At 58.8% G+C, this 16,317-nt stretch overlaps 3 protein-coding genes across 10 annotated transcripts in view; 1 reads left to right on the top strand and 2 right to left on the bottom strand.

Moving 5' to 3' along the window:
- Positions 1-16,317, bottom strand: part of CENPT (centromere protein T) — a 186,826-nt gene that overhangs the window by 11,514 nt on the left and 158,995 nt on the right. The gene's annotated exons all lie outside the window — the stretch shown is intronic.
- CARMIL2 (capping protein regulator and myosin 1 linker 2) lies at positions 743-13,285 on the top strand. 4 transcript variants are annotated; one of them, XM_066348494.1, is made up of 39 exons: positions 743-1,026; positions 1,278-1,372; positions 1,466-1,516; positions 1,773-1,835; positions 1,929-2,053; positions 2,185-2,276; positions 2,482-2,552; positions 2,668-2,741; positions 2,885-2,960; positions 3,040-3,128; positions 3,231-3,325; positions 3,402-3,488; positions 3,580-3,692; positions 3,811-3,888; positions 4,045-4,121; positions 4,225-4,329; positions 4,522-4,591; positions 4,730-4,811; positions 4,911-5,007; positions 5,097-5,154; positions 5,286-5,467; positions 5,591-5,753; positions 5,833-5,925; positions 6,946-7,074; positions 7,159-7,272; positions 7,428-7,588; positions 7,656-7,743; positions 7,924-8,073; positions 8,191-8,257; positions 8,770-8,999; positions 9,857-9,957; positions 10,040-10,403; positions 10,486-10,608; positions 11,783-11,819; positions 11,982-12,053; positions 12,177-12,392; positions 12,551-12,631; positions 12,966-13,043; positions 13,127-13,285. In XM_066348494.1, exons 1-39 carry the CDS (start codon positions 987-989, stop codon positions 13,237-13,239), a joined length of 4,200 nt encoding a protein of 1,399 aa, XP_066204591.1. In that variant the 5' UTR covers positions 743-986; the 3' UTR covers positions 13,240-13,285. The 4 variants fall into 4 exon arrangements, with proteins under 4 accessions (XP_066204591.1, XP_066204593.1, XP_066204594.1 ...); XM_066348496.1 differs by having other exon boundaries at positions 12,584-12,631; XM_066348497.1 differs by having other exon boundaries at positions 7,476-7,588.
- ACD (ACD shelterin complex subunit and telomerase recruitment factor) lies at positions 13,251-16,313 on the bottom strand. Of its 5 annotated transcripts, none has more exons than XM_066348502.1 (12): positions 16,066-16,313; positions 15,855-15,982; positions 15,644-15,737; positions 15,484-15,560; positions 15,313-15,357; positions 15,174-15,208; positions 14,625-14,776; positions 14,451-14,547; positions 14,285-14,368; positions 13,747-14,126; positions 13,521-13,612; positions 13,251-13,440 (listed from the first exon to the last, which is right to left on the bottom strand). In XM_066348502.1, exons 1-12 carry the CDS (start codon positions 16,162-16,164, stop codon positions 13,362-13,364), a joined length of 1,362 nt encoding a protein of 453 aa, XP_066204599.1. In that variant the 5' UTR covers positions 16,165-16,313; the 3' UTR covers positions 13,251-13,361. The 5 variants fall into 5 exon arrangements, with proteins under 5 accessions (XP_066204599.1, XP_066204598.1, XP_066204597.1 ...); XM_066348501.1 differs by having other exon boundaries at positions 14,625-14,833; XM_066348500.1 differs by lacking the exon at positions 15,644-15,737 and having other exon boundaries at positions 13,305-13,440; positions 14,625-14,833; positions 15,484-15,539; positions 16,066-16,202.

Genomic DNA, 16,317 nt, shown 5'->3' on the forward strand with positions numbered 1-16,317 from the left:
TAGATTGTAAAGGAAGAAAAAAAAATTAATCCCCTCCTGTGAACCTTCCAGAATCTAGGTCCCTGGTCTTTGAAAAGGCAGCATGTTTTTCAGGCCCCCATCCCATGACCTCTGACCCCTCCCAGCCCCTGAAGACAGTAGCCTTACTCTGTCCTAGTGGTTCCTCCTTCCCAAAGTCCAGGTCGCAGAGAATGCATGCTCAGGGGAGGACCCTTATGTACCTGGTCCTTGCTCACGAGTCATTCCATCCCTCCCTGAAGCCCTTATGGTTCAGGCTTTAGCCAGAGGCTGCCCCCTGAGCCTACAGGCCCACCTTCTGGCCCTGACCCAGCCTGAACCTGATGAAAGCTGAGGAGAAAGATGTCTGGGCCCATCTGGTGTGTTTTCCACACCTTTAACAGTTCCTGGATCCTCAGTGAAGTCTCGGTTTCCAGGTTAGAAGCAAGCAGATTAGGTCCTTCAGGTTAGAGCCAGGTGAAGGGAGAGATCCCATGCGCCTGTTGAACGGCAGACCTCTCCTCCCGCCCAAGCCCCGTGTCCACTCTCCATGTGGGCTTTGGAGGTTATGAACCGGGGAGGGGGGCCCCCCCGAGAGGGCAGCACCCCCTGCCGTGAGCGGCAGGGACTGCGGTGTGAGGTAGAAGTAGGGGGCTAGGAACCCCAAGAGGCACGCAACGGGCACAAACCGCTCCCACCCCATGTCTGGCCTGGCGGAGTAGCTCCTGCGCGACGGGATGGATGGGAAGCTGAGACTGCCTTGCTCCTACACCCCTGTACCGGGGCGACATTTCCAGGCCCGCGGAGGCCAGGCCGGGGCGGGGAGGAGCCGGGCCGGGGGCGGCCGGGCAGGAAGCAGCGAGTACCTTCCGTTGCAGGAGAAGCAGGTGGCTGCAGTGCAGGCGGGGCCCCAGGCTTCCTGTGGGCGCCCACCAGCTACTGTTTCTGCTCCGAGCTCCTCGGGCCACCCGGCCGCCTGGCCTGGCCCCATGGCCCAGACCCCCGACGGCATATCCTGTGAGCTGCGAGGTAAGCACTGGTCCTTCTTTCCTGCTTGGCTGGGAGGAAGCGGTGCCACCTCCAAACCAGAGGCCCACCCTGAGCCCTGGGTGCCCGGCAAGCGTTTCTGTGCTCCTTCCGATGGCTTGGTGCCCTGAGATCCCTCTCCTCCTTCCTTGCTGGCCCATAGATGAGCACAGGCCCCTAGCCTGGTACAGGCCATGGGATGAATGGGAGGCCATGGGAGGACTAAACTCAGCCAGCAGACTGCCCTTCCACAGGCGAGATCACCAGGTTCCTGTGGCCCAAGGAGGCAGAACTGCTGCTGAAAACCTGGCTACCAGAGCGGGAAGGCGCTGAGCAAGGTCATGTCCTGGTATGGCAGGGGGCAGAGCCTGGGAAGGGGGCTGTGGCCCAAGCAGAAAGAGCCCCTAGCCCTGCGCAGGTATCAGACACTGTCTCCCCCCAGGCACTGCTGCGATGGAGAGCCTACCTGCTCCACACGTGCCTCCCACTTCGGGTGAGTTAGTCCGAGAGCCTGACCGCCACCCCCCTTGCCTTGCCCTGCAGCAGCTTCCTTGACAAGAGGGCTGCATCTGCAGCCCTGTCCCTCTTGTCCTTGTGGGCTCTGCCCTTCCAACAGCACTAGGCTCCTAGCAGCAGGCAGTACTGGAGTCTAGACCCATCTGGCTCTGAGCTCCAGGCTACACAAAGGACTAGGCTCCCAGGAGGGTGGGGCTCAAGCCTCGGTCCAGGCTGATCCGAGCACTCCACAGGTGGACTGCACATTCAGCTACTTGGAGGTCCAGGCCATGGCACTGCAGGAGACACCCCCACAGGTAAGACCCTTAGTACCCACCAGGGCTGCCTTCACTTCCTCCTCCCCCGGCCCCCACACATAGAGTCCAGCCCAGCCACCTGCCCCTCCCCAGGTCACCTTTGAGCTCGAGTCCCTGCCTGAGCTGGTCCTAGAGTTTCCTGGTGTGGCTGCCCTGGAACAGTTGGCCCAGCATGTCGTCTCAGCCATCAAGAAGGTCTTTCCTCGCTCCACCCTTGGGTGAGGCCCAGCAGCTGAAGGGGCTGACAGGAAGGGGGGCAGCGGGGGGCATGCTCTGGAGACACAAGTGGGTTGTCTTACATCCCAGAGGCTAGAAGTCCCTTGTCCCCTCTCCTTTATGCCCGCCCCAGGAAGCTGTTCCGGAGTACCACACCTGCCTCCATGCTGGTTAGCTTGGAGAGAAGCAGCCCCTCAGAGGCCGCCTCACCCAGTAGCCCCTGTGGTAAGGGCCATGGTGGGGCCACATGGGGCTTCCGGCCTATCCTTTCCTGCAGCCCAAACCCCTGGATGTGGAGGTCTCCTAAACTGAACAGCCTCCATTTGAGGTACAGCCATCACCCAGCTTGAGTCTGATCTTCCTTCATCTCTGCCCCTTTGTCTCTCTCCTCCCCCTCCCCCACCCCGTCATACCCCTGACACTTCCACAGGTGGCTTCTTGGAGACATACGAGGCTCTATGTGACTACAATGGCTTTCCTTTTCGAGAGGAGATTCAGTGGGTGAGGGGAGGGCCCTCTCTGGGGGGCTCTGGAGACATCTGATCCCCATGGGCATTGAGTCCCTCCCTGCTCCTTGTGGCCCCAAGACAGCTGGAGACACTTTCTTCCTGTCCAGGATGTGGATACCATTTACCACCGTCAGGGCTGCCGCCATTTCAGCCTAGGAGACTTCAGCCATCTGGGCAGTCGGTGTGTGGCCTGCCAGGACCGGGAAGGGAGGAAGATTCCATGACCCACATTCCTGGGCCTTAGCCTCTCCATGCAAGGGGATGCTGGGCCTGGGATCTGGCTGGAGGACCCTGAGCCCAGCCCCTGTCCCTTCTCCCAACCAGGGACCTGGCATTGAGTGTAGCTGCTCTGTCCTATAACCTGTGGTTCCGGTGTCTCTCCTGTGTGGACATGAAGCTGGTGAGAGTGTAGGGGCAGGGAGTGGTCAAGGGTGTGGGGACCAGGGTGCAGTCCACTGAGCCCCCACTCTGGTTCTTAGAGCCTTGAGGTCATGGAACAGATTCTGCACATGATGAGTCAATCATCCCACCTGGAGGAGCTGGTGCTGGAGACCTGTGGCCTGAAGGGGTAAGGGCAACAGGGAGGGCTTGAGGAGGGCAGTCCAGGCAGTTGGGATTGGGAGGAGTTGGGAATCCAGACTCAGTCTCATGCCTGGGGTCTGGTTCCCAGAGACTTTGTCCGGCGACTGGCCCAGGCGCTCTCAGGGCACTCAAGCTCTGGGCTTCAGGAGCTCAGCCTGGCTGGGAACCTGCTGGACGACCGAGGTATGGCTGAGCCTGTGGAGCACTGGGGGTTGGTGCCAGAGAAGGTGACACCCATGAGGTTTGCCCCTATTGCCAGGCGTGGCTGCGCTCAGCAGATACCTAGAGCATCGACCTGGAGCCCTGCGGAGACTCAGCCTAGCGCAGACAGGGCTGACGCCACGAGGTAGGTGGAGCCACACACGGGGTAATGTTGGGAAGTTGAGAGGGAAGGTTGGTCAGCCTGATCGCTGAGATACCCCTTCCTCCACCACCAGGAATGAAGGCTCTAGGCCGGGCACTGGCTTCCAATGCAGCCTTTGACTCTGCCCTGACCCATCTGGATCTTTCCGGGAACCCCGGGGCACTGGGAGCCTCGGAGGACAATGGGGTGAGTGGCTCTGTCTTTAGGGACAGTGATGGGGGTTGAGTGGGCTGCAGGATGGCAGAACGCTCTTGGTGAAGCGATTCCTGACTCCTCCCTCCTTCCCATGCCATCCTGCCACAAGGGACTCCATAGTTTCCTGAGCCGTCCTAATGTTCTGACGTTCCTGAATCTTGCCGGCACTGACACCGCGCTGGACACTGTGAGAGGGTGGTCAGTGGGGGGAGGATGATCGCTGGGGTTGGTGGGCAGGCCTCAGGCCCGACGGTAAACTGGAGGGCAAGGCTGACGGGGAGGGCAAGGCTGACGGGGAGGGCCCAGCCCTCTGACCGATGCGGCCCACCCGCTCCTCCCGCAGCTCTTTGCCGCACTGTCCCGCGGCTGCTGCGCCAGCCTTACTCACCTCGACGCTTCGAGGAACGTCTTCTCCCGCACGTAAGGGGGGTGGGCGGGTTCGGAGCACGTCGAGTGGGGGGCGGGAGACTGCTGGGAGCCGCCTCCCTGCCGGAAGCCCACTCCTCTGGCTCCCCCACCCTAGGAAGTCTCGGGCTGCGCCTGCCGCGCTGCAACTCTTCCTGGGCCGTGCCGGGACGCTTCGGCACCTGGGCCTGGCAGGCTGCAAGCTGCCCCCCGACGCGCTCAGGTGAGAGTCGCTGCCCCTTTCCACGTACCCTGCCTGTGCCGCCACCACCCAGGCCAGGCCTCCAGTACCTCACTCCGCTCCTATCGGACCGGCACCTCCTCAGCATCCTGGCACCTCCTACTTTGTATTCGTTTGCGCCTCGGGGTTCCCCTGTTCCCAGTTCCTGCCACTCCATGTGACATCCTCTCCCAGGGCCCTTTTGGAAGGTCTCGCGCTGAACACGCACATGGGCGACCTGCATCTGGACCTCAGCGCTTGTGAGGTGAGCGCGGAGCCCCGACAGAGCGGGCAGTGGGCTCACACACTGGGAGTGGGGCTGCGGGAGCGCAGGGCCTTTGACCGCCAGATCCTGCCCACCTGTGGTCTGTTAGCCTGAGCACGCCCCGCCTTCCGCCTTCAGCTGCGCTCAGCGGGCGCTCAGGTGATACAGGACTTAGTGTGCGATGCTGGCGCCGTGAGCTCCCTGGATCTGTCGGATAATGGTGAGACTGCCGGGAAACTCACCCTGCCACCACCCATCCAATTCCCAATCCACCCCCATCCCCGCAGCTTTCCCTGTGCGTGACTCTAACCATCCCCAGGCTTCGGTTCGGACATGGTGACTCTGGTGCTGGCCATCGGGAGAAGTCGGTCCCTGCGACATGTGGCGCTTGGAAGGAACTTCAACGTCCGGTGCAAGTGAGCCCCCATCCCACTCCCGAGCCTCCCAGACAGCGCCCCACAACCCGGCCCCCCCCCCCCGCCTCAACCGTAGCCCCTGCCCACAGGGAGACCCTGGACGACGTCCTGCACCGGATTGTCCAGCTCATGCAGGACGACGACTGTGTGAGTTCTTGGGACCACGCGGGATCCTCAGTCAATAGACCCCTGTGACCCCTCTGACTCCTGCTGCCTCAGACCCTGTGACCCTTGCTGATCCCTGACTCCAACCACAAATGGCTTTCTTTTAACTCCAGCCTCTGCAGTCCCTGTCTGTGGCTGAGTCGCGGCTGAAGCTGGGCGCCAGCGTCCTGCTTCGGGCCCTGGCCACCAATCCTAACCTGACAGCCCTGGATATCAGCGGCAACGCCATGGGGGACACGGGTGCCAAGATGCTAGCCAAGGCCCTTCGGGTTAACACCAGACTCCGGTGGGCGGGGTCAGCAGAGTGGGCCTGATAGGGAGGAGGGCGTGGCACGGAAGGGTTACTAGGCTAAGGGGTGGGGCTGAATGGTGGCGAATGGACTTGACCCGAGAGTTACTGAAGCCCCGCTCGGCCCAGGTCTGTGGTCTGGGACCGGAATCATACATCTGCTCTGGGCCTGCTGGACGTGGCACAGGCCCTGGAGCAGAATCGAAGCCTGAAGGCCATGCCTCTGCCACTGACCGACGTGGCCCAGGCGCAGCGCAGCCGCCCGGAACTGACTGCACAGGCAGTGCATCAGGTGGGGGGACCCTTCTCAGCTGCTCTGCTCTGTGTCCTGGCCCTGTCCCCCACCATTTATCACCATCCCTTGTCCCCAGATCCAAGCCTGTCTCTTGAGAAATAACCGCACCTCTTCTGCCAGCACCTCCTGCCTGCAGCCACTAGGTGTGGTCTCGAACCCCTCTGAGCAGGTCAGTGTCCACTTCCTAAGCCTTGACAACCGGAAGAAAGGGGGATGGGGAGAGCTGTGGCACCCGAGAGCCTCCATGAGTCTGAAAGTCTAACTTTCCTGGGGCCAGGGTGCCTAAATCCTGCTGATCCAGACAATTCCGTCTCCTTGGACTGGAAAGGAACCAACCCCTCCTGAAATAGCTCCCCCAAATAACATCACTGACTGCCTTTTGAAAGCATTTAAATAGGCTCTCCTGTTAAAGATGAGAGGTATTTAAAAATCTTGCCTCAACCCTCCCCACCTCCTCCATTGTAGCACCATCTGTGACTTCCCATTCACAAGAGGGTTCCCTTCTCTTCACTGACCTCTGTTGTGGCTAACCCAGTGACCCTCTTTCTAGCTTCGTCTCCCTCCATTACTACCTCACCTTTGTGAGAAATGTTCCCCACCTCTCATTCCCAAATTCCACTTTTCTCCCTAGCTCTGGAGCCCAAGCATCTTGACCCAGACATCTGCAGGGGCTTCATATTCTATACATCTTCAAGTGATCTCATTATCTCCCACACACTCTTCTCTCCACCCTGGAGCCCAATCTCATTGGTGCCCTCACCCACCCACCAGGTGCCGTGGACAGAGATTTGGACCAGGCCTCTCCTGGCTGGAGTCTGCAGAGACCTCCTTGGTTCGGCTCCTCATCCCCACCTAACACTCCTTTGTCCCCACTGGTTCTTCTCCCATGGTGCCTCACTCTCATTTTTTTTTTTTTTTTTTGCACTTCCAGATGGATGGTGAACTGAGCTTCTAAAACACAGACATGACTACCAGCTCCTTTCCTTCCTATTCTGTACTGTTAAGAAGTATATATAAAGTCCCTGCAATGAACCAAAGGAGACACTGCTCTCCCTCCTTGAACAGATAGGGTGGCCTGATGGCACTGGCTTCAGAACTTAGACCCTATTGGAGACCCTGGGAAGGAGGCAGCCAGGGGTTTTGGGACGGGAAGGGGACCAGACCAGGACTGATTTCTGATGTTCCTCAGGAAGTGAATGAACTGTGTCAGTCGGTGCAGGAGCATGTGGAGCTGCTGGGCTGTAGGGCTGGACCCCAGGGTGAAGCTGCTGTGCACCAGGCCGAGGATGCCATCCAGAATGCCAACTTCTCTCTCAGTGTGAGCAAACCCTCCTGCTGTGAGGACCTTTCCCCCCTTAGCTAAGGTGTCACCTTCCAACTCCTGTTCCTTCTGGGCCTCCAGATCCTCCCCATTCTGTATGAAGCGGGAAGCTCCCCAAGCCATCAATGGCAGCTGCGGCAGAAGCTGGAGGACCTCCTGGGGCAGGTGGGAGAGGTCTGCCGCCAGGACATCCAGGTGAGATGGTACCCTTGCCCCAGCCCCACTTCCATATTCAGGCTTGACCCCATCCCATAGGCTTGACTGTGATGTCCCCTGAGTCAATATTCTGTGGGAGTTAGAGCCTCAAGCCATTTGGTCTGGGCCCTAGCCACAACCTCACCTTTGCCCAGGACTTTACTCAGAGCACACTGGACACAACAAGGAGCCTCTGCCCACAGATGCTGCAGGGACCCAGGTGGAGGGAGCAGCTAGAGGAGGTCCTGGTAGGCTCAAGGAGTCTCTCAGAGCTGCTCCCAGAGCACTTGCTGCAAGATGCCTTCTCTAGGCTCAGGTAGGCTGGATTGGGCAGGGCTGGGCAGGGCAGAGACAACATACTAACCCTTTCTTCTTGTCCTCAGGGACATGCGGCTATCAGTGACAGGGTCTTTGGCAGAGAACATTGTGGTTCAAGCTCTGGCAGGTCTGAGTGCAGCCCGGGATCAGCTGGTAAGGGGAGACTGTACACACACACACACACACACACACACACACACACACTGCCTTGCAAGGGGTTCTTTAATGTCTTCCGGGGTCATAAAGCCCAGGGATATTTTAGGGTTCCCTTAGCACTGATGAGACTATGGCTGGGGCCCTACCTGCCCATCTTTAGGGTACCTAATATTGCAGGTGGAGAGTCTGGCCCAGCAGACAACAGTGGCAATGCCCTCTGCCATACCAGCCCTGGAAGAAGACCAGCCCACCCCCTTTGGATCTGGGGAACTGGAAGGACTTTTCTTCTTTGAGGAGAAGGAAAAGAAGGATGGAGAGGGGCAGAAGGTAGGTGGGGCCAGAACTCTGGGCCTGGAGACCTAATCTTTCCATCTTGTTCTGGCATGTGGAAGGTGGGGGATGCAGCTCTCTGGCCCCAGGCCTAGTTTGTGCCTTCCCCAACAGGATGGCAGCCCTCCACAGCAATGTTCTGAGTCCAAACACTGTCTTCACCTGGCTCTCTCCACTCACAGTAAGTCAGGGCCTGGGGGGAAGGGAGTCACTGAGCTGGGCTGAAGCTCCATTAGACCTGGATACTTGGTTACATTCAATCAGCTCTGTTGTCCCAGAAACTCCCTGACCCTTGCCTAGACCAGGCTAGGGACCCCTGCACCTTGCAAGGTTGAGGTCCGCTGTAGTCAGATAGCATGGAGTGAGACCTGAGCAGAACAGGGGCCAGGACACTGTCTCCACAGACAACCTCCCCCCCACCGCCCCCGCACCTCCGCCCGCCTACCAGCCACCCACCCAGCCCCACTTTTCTACCCCAAGACGCGTATGCTTGGCGGCAGTGCGGATGCGCGCCACTCATGGCCGCGCTCAGTACCATGGACAGCGGCGGGGAGGGGCTGGCTGGGGGGAGGGGAGCGGGCGGCGTTGCCGGGCCCCTCCCCGCACCCTGGGCGGGTCCCCCGCCGCCCTAGCGCCGCCACTGCCACCTCCCGAGGCTCCGAGCTCTGTGCTTTTCTGGTGCTCTCCCCTCAGGTGCTGCTGAGGAACCGGAGCCCGAGCTGGCGGCTCCTGGGGAGGATGCGGAGCCGCCGGCGGGCCCATCTGCACGCGGCTCTCCAAGCCCCGCTGCTCCCGGGCTCCCGGCCGGCCTGCTGCCTCGCATGGACCTGCCACCCTCCGGACAGCCTCTGCGCCATCCGACTAGGGCCCGGCCACGGCCTCGGCGCCAGCACCACCATCGCCCGCCGCCTGGGGGCCCCCAGGTGAGCACCCTCCCCCCACTCGAATTGGGGGTCGCAAGTGGCCCCTTTGCTCCTCACAGATAATGGTGGGCAAGGAGGTGGGGTTGTAGGTGCCCAAGATCACCAGGTCGTTTGGCCACGTCCTGGCTTCTTACTGGCCACCCCTCACCCCAGGCCATACACAAGTGGGGTCGTGAGTATGTGGGCTTCATGAAAGGTGTACCTAGGTGTAGGACTCTGCCTCAGGTTGGCCTGCTGCATGGGTGGATGTGCAAGAGAGGGTGGCTGTCTTATCCAGCATCCCCAGGGTTATTGAGATATTGGGCTCTCTGACTGCGGGGACAATCCTGTCAACTGCACATCTGTCCAGTGTAGGTGTAGGGAGATGTGTGGACAGGGTACTGGTGGGGGTAGTGGGCACAGGGCATAAGGGGAGGAGCTGGCTTGAGCCCCCCCCCCCCCCCCAGGGTCTGACGCAGCAGGCCATGCCGCTGAGCAGCAGCAAGCCGGGTGGGGTGGGGGTGGGGGATACTGCAGGAAACTGTTTGGAGCAGAGCGGGTGGCAGGTGAGAACCTGTGACCCAGAGGATGCGTGGGCTCCAGCCTGCTGGTGACCAGGTGGGTGGTTCAAGTGTGTAGGATTCTCCATGGGACAATGATGGGTGTATGCTGGTTGTGTATCCAGGGTAAGGGGGTATGTGAAATCAGTATCTCTGCTCGCTAGTTGGACAAGGAGAAAGCTTGTATGTCAGCAGCCCCCTAGAGTCGCCCTGGTTCCCAGGACCTGGAGTTGCCCAGGGCAGACTGTTGAACAAGGGAGGTGGGGAGAAGTCACAGTTGCACTCAGCCTTAACCCCTGACCATGTGGTGTCCCCCAGGTGCCCCCGGCCTTGCCGCAGGAGGGGAATGGACTCAGTGCCCGTGTAGACGAGGGCGTGGAGGAATTCTTCTCCAAAAGGCTGATCCAGCAGGATCGCCTGTGAGTGTGGGGCAGTTGCAGGGGGTGGGAGAGGGTGGGCTGCTCCATAGGCCTTCCTGCTTATTGTTGGCTGTTCCCACAGCTGGGCCCTTGAGGAGGACCCAGCCACTGAAGGTGGTACCACCCCGGTTCCCCGTACACTGCGAAAGAAGCTGGGCACCCTCTTTGCCTTCAAGAAGCCTCGTTCAACCCGGGGGCCACGGCCTGAACTAGAGACCAGCCCTGGGGCAGCTCCCCGCACTCGAAAAACCACACTTGGGGATCTGCTGCGGCCACCAGCCCGTCCTGGCCGTGGGGAGGAACCTGGTGGGGCTGAAGGGGGCACCAGCAGCCCGGACCCTGCCCGCAGGAGCCGGCCTCGCTACACTCGGGAAAGCAAGGCTTACTCAATGATACTGCTACCTGCTGAGGAGGAAGAAGCAACGTTGGGTGCCAGACCTGACAAGGTGAGGCCTGGTGATAGGGCGAGGGCTCTTCTGGAACTGAGGGCAATGAGCTCTCTCCTCATGCCGGCATCTCTGTCCCCAGAGGCGGCCCCTGGAGCGAGGCGACACAGAGATGGCCCCATCTTTTGAACAGCGGGTACAAGTGATGTTGCAGAGGATTGGCGTGAGCAGAGGCAGCGGGAGTGCCGAAGGCAAGAGAAAACAAGTAAGTTGGGAAGGACACAAGTGCCAAGTGAGGGGGCAGGTGATGTGTGGCTTGTGGCAGTCTGTGAGTGATGTGTGACCAAGGTGAGCTTCATCACACACAGGTCTGTCCGTCCCACACACCCTCCTCAAAATAGTGATCAGCTTCAACCATTCTTCCCTCTTAGCTTCTGCCCTGGCCCAGGCCCAGACCCAGGCCACTGATATCTCCTCCTTGGAGCTATGATGGTCCTTTCGCTATGATCTAACAGAAATCTGAATTTTGAAACAGCAAGTTGTCCAGGGGCTTCCTCTCAAGCCTCTGCCCTGACTCCTAACCATGCCTCAGGGCCCTATGGGGTCTCAGCCCTGGTCACTGCTTTCTTCTCACTGCTCTCCACTCCTGGTTGCAAATCAGAGCCTCTGCACATTTCTGTCTGGAACATTTCCCTGACCCACTTCCCTTATCACCACCCACAGGTTACACCAGGTTCCTCTTTATGCATCCCTGCATTTCCCTGTGGGCCTTCCCTGACCCTCTTCCATGGTCATACTTCTAATGCCACTCTAATCACAGTCCCTAATAAGAACTACAGTATAGAAAGTGAATCAGAGAATTAAGAACACATTATTTGTATGTCTGTGCATGCATATGTATGCAGGTGTTAACTGTCCACCACCCCAGACTGTACTTTAAGGACTCAGTTTGCCATGTTGTTGCCCAGCCCATATTTAGCAGCAGTTATAAGAACGAGAATGGGCCTTGGCCACTTAGCTCAGTAGTAGAGTGTTGGCCCAGTGTGTGAATGTTCCAGGTTCAATTCCCAGTCAGGGCACACAGGAGATGCAACCATCTGCTTCTGCATCCCTCCACCTCCCCGCTCTTTTCCCCTCTTGCAGCCATGGCTCATTGGAGTAAGTTGGCCTTGGGCACTGAGGGTGGCTTTATGACCTCAACTCAGGCACTAAAATAGCTCAGTTGTCAAGCAATGGAGCAACAACCTTAGATGGGCAGAGCATCCCCAGTAGGCTTGCCAGGTGAATCCTAGTCAGGGTGCATGTGGGAATCTGTTTCTCTGCCTCCCCACTTTTTACTTAGGAAAAAACATTTTTAAATAATAAAGGACAAGTATGAACAAAAGAATAAGGCTAGGGTGAGGTTGGTGCAGGGGTAAACTGACTTCCATTTCCTACAGAGCAAAGATGGAGAGATCAAGAAGGCTGGCTCGGATGGTAAGTGGAACCCGGGATAGGGCAGTACATTTTGGGGGTGGGGTACAATCCTTAGAGATAACTCCCCAAGGCACTTGTGATCCTGGGGGAGAATGGGGAGAGGCCAGGCTTTTCTATCGCCCCCAAGGTCTGATGCCTTAAGCTCCCAGCCCCATTTTGCAGGTGACATTATGGACAGTTCCTCGGAGGCCCCTCCCATCTCGATCAAGTCCCGCACCCATTCTGTGTCTGCCGGTGAGTGAGGGCAACAGTGTGTGTTGGGGGATATGCAGGGACAGATAGGAAGGGGTCATACCATTGGTCAAGCTCACTTCCAATGCTTGGCGCAGGTCTTGGCTGACACCCTTTTCCCTGTAGACCCCACATGTAGACCTGGGCCAGGGAGCCAGGGGCCTGAGTCTGCCATTTGGAAGACACTGGGACAGCAGCTGAATGCAGAGCTTAGGAGCCGTGGTTGGGGCCAACAGGATGGTCCAGGCCCCCCTTCCCCTTGTCCCAGCCCCCGAAAAGCCAGCCCCTCGCCAGACAGCCTGGGCCTCCCAGAGGATCCGTGCTTGGGCCCCAGAAGTGAAGGTAAAATGGGCACACTAGCCCCCACCTCAATACTGGGTTGGGGACTGGAAGAGTCCCTGCTGGAAATTTAGCTCCCTTGGGGACCCTGGAAGTGGGAGGCAAGGGCTGAACTGGGGGCAGCTGTTGGGACCATACCCTGATACCCAGGCCTCCCCTAGATGGCCAGCTGAGGCCGAGGCCTCTCTCGGCAGGGCGACGAGCAGTGTCTGTGCATGAGGACCAGCTCCACGCCCCTGTTGGTGAGGGGAGACGCCTCCATGTGTGCTTGAGTGCAGGAGATGGGGAAGGGTGGGCTCCAGGTCTCCCTTCCTGGCTCTAGTCCTTGGAGGGAGCCTCAGGTGGTATGAGAGGTGAGAAATTAGGGAGTAAGGGTTTGGGGCCCATCCAGGTAGCCCTGGTTCCACTTTCAAAACAGACACCTCTGCCAGGGGTGGGAAGACACAGAGAAAGGAAGGAGGCTCTGAAGGCAACAGTGTACGTGTGTGTGTACCAATGCACAGGGGGTGTGGGGAGGGTGGAAGGTTGGGGACAGGCAGCACACCTTGACACTTCACACCTTTCTGTGTTTCTTAGAACGGCCCTTACGGCTGCAGCGCTCCCCTGTCCTCAAGCGAAGGCCAAAGCTTGAGGCACCCCAGTCACCAAGCCTAGGTAAGAAGGGGCTGGGCCAACTGTTAGGGCGGCAGGACTGCTCAATCCAATTCTGACTTTCTTCTCCCCCTTTCCTTTTGTAGGATCTAGCCTTGGAGCCGAGCCTCTGCCCCCACAGCAAACAGAGCTCCCCAGCCCTGAGCAGAGTCCACCTTCCCCAGCCACAGACCAAAGAGGCGGCGGCCCCAAGCCCTGACCCTCTCCTGCCGCATGAGATTATTTTATTAAAAAATCCAAAGGAAGCAGAGTGTGGAGCATTTTGTCCCCTGACAAGCAGGAACCTGTACGCACATAGTCTCCCACATGGTCACGTGACCGTCACACTTGAGTTTGCTCCAGTTCTGACTGCGGCTCCATCAGAAAGTGAAAGGCCCAGGCCAGGAGCTGCGGGGGGAGCCTGGGAAGAGAACCAAGGTTATAGGACAATGAAGACTGGGACTGGTGACCAAGAGAATGGGGGCAGCCCCAGGCACTCACTTGGCAGCTTGGACCTGGGCACAGAGGGAAGTGCAGGGTGGGTCGTACTCATACTGAAAGGCGGAACCATCACGATGCTTCTTTGGAGGGTCCTAAAGAGGATGGGGTGTCTGAAGAGGGGCTAACAAGAACCCCTAACCCCATCAAAGGCTTCCTCAACCCCTCTTCCACCTCTATCCAAGGTCCACCTCATTCTACCGTTCAGTTGTAGAGCGGCTATGCTCACCCAGACAGGACTGGACTCCAGGACTTCCTTGGTGGTTCTTATCCTTGGAAAATGCTGCGAGTTCTTGGGGAGCAACCCTAGTTCCTTGAACTGTAGTCTAGATTTCTGGGGCTGGGGCCTGGTCACATGGGCCTGATGTGGGTTGGGGATGTGACCAAGAGGTGACAGACTTGTGGTGCAGCTCAGGAGTGGGGAGTTGGGTACATGGCTGGGGGGTGGGGAACTGGTGAGGACGAGGCCAGGGGCCGAGGAGATGGCTGGTAGGGGCTGGGAGCTGCTCTTCTGTCCTGTGTCTGGAGCAGCCAAGGGCAGGGCAGGCAGAAGGCTGACACTGGCACCACTTTCCTCTGATAACATGCAGCTGGGTAAGGCAGGAGGTCCTGGGGAGAAGGGGACTCACTGTGGGCACAGCCCTCTCAACTCAGACCAGCTGAATGGCCTGTGACCTTAGGCAGGCCTGCAAGAACCATGTTCATCCTTTTCATAGCATCCTGTGTAGCCCAGGCAGTGAGTGCTTGTGGCTTTAGCACTACCTTACCTGAGGAACTGAGTGAGGAAGGAGTGGGGGTCAGGGTTAGCGACAGGTCCTGAAGAGCCGGGTCTGGTGGGGGGAGCTCAGGACCTAGGGGTCAGGAAAGGCATGTCAGCACTGTGGGCACCAGGCCCCCAGGTATTCTCCTCTGGACCTCTCCAGTCTTCCTTACCTTGTGTCTTCTGACCTGGGCCCAGAGAGTTCAGGATTAGCTGGTCATTCTCAGATATGTGGAGCCATAGGCTGGGGACAGTATACACAGATTCTCCCTGTGGAAGTGAATTGTCAGTCTGGTCCTTGCCCAACTCCCTACCCTGACATTTCCCAAAGAAAACCCTAGACTGACCATGGCCAAGTGACTTGAGGCAGCCCAACGGGTGAGCGGGGGTGCTGTGCAAGTGCCTGACAGCATCAGACAGCTCTCAGCCAGGCGCACTAGTGCCCCCTGATGCTCCTGTTCTTCTCTATCTTCATCCAGAAGTTGGGACAGTGAAAGGCCTGGGGTCAGAGGAGCAGGGGATGGGCTGAAGTTCAAAGAAGAGGAAGGGGCCTGACCTGTGGTGGCGCAGTAGATAAAGCGTCAACCTGGAAATGCTGAGGTCGCCGGTTCGAAACCCTGGGCTTGCCTGGTCAAGGCACATATGGGAGTTGATGCTTCCAGCTCCTCCCCCTTCTCTCTGTCTCTGTCTCTCTCTCCTCTCTCTCCCTCTCTGTCTCCCTGTCTGTCTCCCTCTCTCTCTCCTCTCTAAAAATGAATTAAAAAAAAATAAAAATAAATTTAAAAAAAGAAGAAGAGGAAGGGCAGGGTGGGTGGGGAAGAGGGCTCATTAAAGAAGCAGGAGGTGATGGCTGGAGAGTCACTCTACAGAAAGATAGGGTGAACCCCTACAAGTACCTGCACTGGAGGAAGTGGATTCTGAGAGGTTCTCCCTACAGAAACAGGAAACAGGCCTGAGGAACAATCCTGAGGCCTGTCAACACATTTGCCATCCTCTAACCAAGCCACACCTCACCGAACCCAACCCCAGACTCACTCCAGGTAGTCTTTGAGCTTTTTCTGCACGTCTGGGTCCTGGTTGCTAAGAAAAAGGTGGTGATAAGCAGTCAGTGTTACTACGGGCCCAAGCCCTTACACCTAAAAGGCCTATGCCAACACCAGCCAGGCCTGGGAGGGAGAACAGTTGGAAGGTGGAGGCATCACTTACCAGCCAGTCACCCAATCCCGGGGCTGCTCCATGGGCATTAGGCTAAAGCGCTGCACCTGGAGATAGAACTCAGAGGGCTGGAGGAGTTCAGGGACGGGTCTCAGGAACTGTCACGAAGAATGAGGCCCAGTAACCCGCCCAAGCCAGTCTCACCACTCACCGCGCCGCCCTCGCCCACTTGGATTCGAACCCCGCAGTCTTGCAACAGCAGCAGTCGGCCTTCAGCCCCTCGGAAACCAAACTCCTTGTCTTCCCTGCGGTGAGCGCGACCCTCACAGCCTCACCCGCGGGAACAGACCCGTCCGCCCGGGGCCCGCCCACCTCGGGCTCAAGCCTCGACCTTCCCGCTGGGTTCAAATCTCCTTTCTCACCAGTCCGAGGAGTTCAGGGCTTCTCGCGTCACCAGGCATCGGATACTGTGGGACCCGTCGGATACAAGCAGCGTGGCCTCGACATCAGGGGCGCGGGACGGGCCCGGGGCCACGGCGTCCTGCAACACCTGACAACAGCGACAGGCGTCAACCCTACGGTCCTGGGACCCCACCCTGGTCTCCCGGCCCTCGAGAGGGTGAGGGGACTCACCTGGAGAAGCTGCCCCGCCCGTGGGCTTGAGAGTGTTCCTGACCCAAGGACCAGCTCTCTAATCCAGGGTCGTAGGACGACACTCCTCAAGCCTGCCATTCCCGAAGAGGAATTTAGCAGAGCGCCGCTCGCCCGGGTTTCGCGCGAGCGCTCCGACTCCGCCTCTGCCTTTCGTCGGAAAAGGAAGTGCACCACTGCTTGGCGGGAGCTGAGATCGAAGCTCCGCCCACGTGCATGCCCGCGCTTGCGCAC

The sequence above is a fragment of the Saccopteryx leptura genome, chromosome 9, assembly GCF_036850995.1.
Source record: "Saccopteryx leptura isolate mSacLep1 chromosome 9, mSacLep1_pri_phased_curated, whole genome shotgun sequence".
Classification (NCBI taxonomy): domain Eukaryota; kingdom Metazoa; phylum Chordata; class Mammalia; order Chiroptera; family Emballonuridae; genus Saccopteryx; species Saccopteryx leptura.